This window comes from Physeter macrocephalus, chromosome 16 (genome assembly GCF_002837175.3).
Source record: "Physeter macrocephalus isolate SW-GA chromosome 16, ASM283717v5, whole genome shotgun sequence".
Classification (NCBI taxonomy): domain Eukaryota; kingdom Metazoa; phylum Chordata; class Mammalia; order Artiodactyla; family Physeteridae; genus Physeter; species Physeter macrocephalus.
The window spans coordinates 55,626,234-55,629,990 of record NC_041229.1 but is presented as its reverse complement, the minus strand read 5'-3'; the positions used below and the strand labels follow the sequence as shown (position 1 = coordinate 55,629,990).

Sequence of the window (3,757 nt, the reverse complement as noted above, 5' to 3'; positions counted from 1 at the left end):
AATGGCCGCTGGGCCTGCGCGTCCGGAGCCTGTGCTCCGCAACGGGAGAGGCCACAGCAGTGAGAGGCCCGCGTACCACAAAAAAAAAAAAAAAAAAAAAAAGACTCATACTCAAACATATCCCTTTCTCCCCCAAATACCAAATAATGGGTAAGATTTGCAATAATCAGGCCAGAAAACTGGAAGAGCTAGGAGTAGTCCAGAGTAGGAATCTGGCTAGAAAATGGGCTGAGATGGTACACCATTTCTGTCTTTAGAGTCTTAGAAAGCCCAGTAAAGACAGAAGGAAGAAGCAGAGGCTGGAGGTGAGGCAGAGACATCAGGGTTCATGGACAGAGATCATGAAGACCAACTAGTGTAGGCATCAGTAACCCAGACAAAGAGACTGAGTAACAAGGTGTCAGGGAGTCATCTGAATAGAAGGATTGGGGACATTGGAAGCACAGAGAAAGCTTCCCACTGAGCCAGATTTGGTCTAAGTGTGAAAGTGAGCACAGGTGAAGGCAAGTATAATAGCTGAGGGTGCTGAGCATCTTTACCCCTCCCCAGAGTCAGGCCTCCCATCCACCAGCTGTAGAATACCCAATTTTATCCACCCTCCCCCTTATGCCACTAGATCTTTTCAGCCTGAAGTAGGATCCATGTGGCTATTAGACCAAAGAGCCCTTACACAAGTGAAAATACAAAAAGTGAAACTCACCAGTCAAAGCCAAAGTATTCGTTTGAGGATTCTATCCACACAAACAGCAAAATCACAGACATGCAAAATGAAATAACCAGACATGGGTAAAATAATCGTTCTCTCTGGGAAGAGAAAGAAGCAAGTCTAATTTAGTTCCATTTATCCATGGTACCTCAGCAACATCTGTATATACTCACCAAAGGTCTGCATAGTTGCAGTGCAGCATTACCCTGTAGAGAGGCTTGGAGATATCATGTAACCAGCCCAAAGGCTGAGTTGGAACAAGAATCAAAACATACTCCCAGGCTCTCTTCCAGGGATATTTCCATTATACCACACTGCCTCCAATGTCACCTTTACCAGGAAGCCTCCCTTTATCTTATGTTCCATGTCCTTCTTTATAGCTCTCTTGTGACTTACGACATCATCCCTAAGTAATAAATATCTGTTGATCAATTTGCTCTTCTCCATTTTTACCATCACTGCTCTAATCCAGGACACCACCATCTCTTACCTTGAATACTGCTATTGCTTTCTCTTTGAAGGTAAAGACATCTCCCTGCATTACTCTTATATCGTCTAATGCATCTTCCACATGATCAAATAATCATTCCAAAACATAGCTCAGACATCAGTAGCTTAAAATCTTTAGGGAGTCTTTATCTCCTACATGGCAGAGGTCAAATTCTTAAAACCACACAATATCTTTTCCCATTCCCTCTCTAGCTTCATAATTTCCCATCATTTCCCCATTCAGATCCTCTACTCCACTTAAAATAAACCTTATACCAAGCCCTTTGACTCCTCCTCCAATACCTTTTCTTCTGCCATTCCCTGTTCTTTACCTATCCAACTCTTAACTGCTTCTCACATTCTAAATATTTTCGGCCCCCTCCCTTGTACATGAACGCATGCGTGTGTGCATAGGCATACACACACACACAACTATAACACTTCTCTGACTATGTTGAGAGTAAGTGTGTACTTGTCTTTTCCTCCAGTAGACTGTGAATTCCTTGAGAGCAGGAACCAGGCCTGAAGAACTTGTGTTATCCCCAGTCACTGGTATAGAAGCCAAATATCTGGGCAGGAAAGATACAAGAACAGGAGAACACTCCTGCCTAATCCAGGGAAGCCTCCCATTCCCACCCCTCTCCTTGTGCTCCCCATCTCAGACATGAAAAATTAGTAATCCAATTGGTCAGAATCTCAGACCCAGCCAGACCAAGTTTATAATTAAGTGAAGGTACATGATATGGCTCTCCTATTCTCACTTCAGTGTGCTCATCATTTGGTCTCATATCGTATTGCCCACCAGAGAGGCCCAACATATGGCTTAAAGAAAGAAAGAGGCACTCAGTGAGGCTAGACCACATGCCACCACTCAGCCTTACCAGCGATCTTCATTAGAGAAAGTCAGATACTGGCCAGACCAATAATAAAGGAGCATCTTGTTTCCCACTTGCTGTTTTTTCTCATATGTGTAGCTCCTTTGGGAAACTCATACTGAAGAGAGATTTAAAGATTCAGGTATTCCTGTAATCCCTAGCCAAAAACAGCTAATTGTACCTAAACCTCAATTTTTCTTCAAGGTTGACTTATTAACAAAAGCAGAGGTGAATAAATGAATAATAGAATGACAAGAAAGAAGAGAAATGAAGAATAAAATTGAAAGAAAATGAGCACATGTTTCAGTAAAGTTAACTTTGGCTCCAGAATTATGGCAGACCTTTCATGAAGAGCTAGAGCCCAAGCCCAGTCCTGAAGACTCTAGTGAGCCCTCATGAGGGCAGGAACCAGCCCATGTTCCCCATATCTATGAAAGTGTGGCCCAGCTTCTTCCCATCTCTCCGTACCCAAGAGCAGCAGGGTCCACGTTTAGATTTTTTCTCCTGTTTGATTTTCCACTGGCAGCTGTAGCAGCCAGTAATGGAAGTAACACAGCATTTGTGGTTGAAGATGTGTAAAATCCATGGACTATCCTTTTTCCATCTTTTGGTCTTCTGGCTCCTAGGTTCAATCCTGTTGGCCTTCATAGGCATGGTTCACCTTTTTGCTGTAATAACAAAACAATCAGGATCTAGTACTTCCTTCAAATGTTTCCTACCCCACCATTCTACAGAAAGTTCCATCAAAATAGATGGATTTTAACATTTTTTATAATCTAGGATAATGCACTGGATTTGGTGTAGCAGATTAGAGATTCATCCTATCTTTCCCACTAACTAGTTGAGTGTTTACTGCAGTCATTGCACAATTCAAGGTTTAGTTTTCTCACCTATAAAAACGGTACCATATTCTCTGTCCTAGCCAACTAATATACACTGAAGGCATCAAATTAGATAATACACACAAATGTGTTTTTAACTGTATTATTCTCTTAAAATAACTTGAAAACTTAGAGACATGTGGGAGGTATATGAAAAATATAATCTTTGACTAATAAGTGACTCAGACACACGGCTGCCTGCCCCTTTATAATCCAGATGCTTAAAAACACTGGTAAACAGAAAATCTCAAAACCAGCCAGAGAAGAAGACATATTACATGTAGAGGAATAAAGATAAGAATGTCTTCTTGATGTTCTTTGAACAACAATGATTTTTTGTTGAAAACAATACAAGCCAGAAGACAGTGGAGCAACATCTGTAAAGAACTAAAGAAGACAAAACAAAGCGTGTTAACCTAGAATTTGGCACTCAGAAAAACAGTTAGAAAAAATGAAGTGAAATAAAGACCATTTCAGATATTTGAAACTGGAAGAATTAATCAGGTGATTTACACTATGAGAAATGTTAAAGAAAGTCATTCGGTATGAAGAAAAAGGTACCAGGTAGGAATGCACGTCTACATAAAAGAATGAGGTGCACTGGAAATATTTAACATATCAGTGGATATAAAATAATGTTTTTCTTATTTAAAAAATTACTTCAGAAGATTATAACAACTGTAGAAGTAAAATGGGGACTTCCCTGTTGGCACAGTGGTTAAGAGTCCGCGCTCCCAATGCAGGCGGCCCGGGTTCAATCCCTGGTCAGGGAACTAGATCCCACATGCACACTGCAACTAAGAGTT

The 3,757-nt window shown here is 41.0% G+C and overlaps 1 protein-coding gene across 1 annotated transcript in view; it reads right to left on the bottom strand.

Annotated features, from left to right (window-relative positions):
• Positions 1-1,107, bottom strand: part of GDPD4 (glycerophosphodiester phosphodiesterase domain containing 4) — a 135,132-nt gene extending 134,025 nt beyond the window's left edge. Inside the window, exon 1 of the mRNA XM_024131598.1 lies at positions 1,103-1,107. Coding sequence (XP_023987366.1) covers positions 1,103-1,107 — 5 coding nt within the window. The remainder of the gene's footprint in view (positions 1-1,102) is intronic.
• Positions 1,108-3,757: the final 2,650 nt, after the last annotated feature.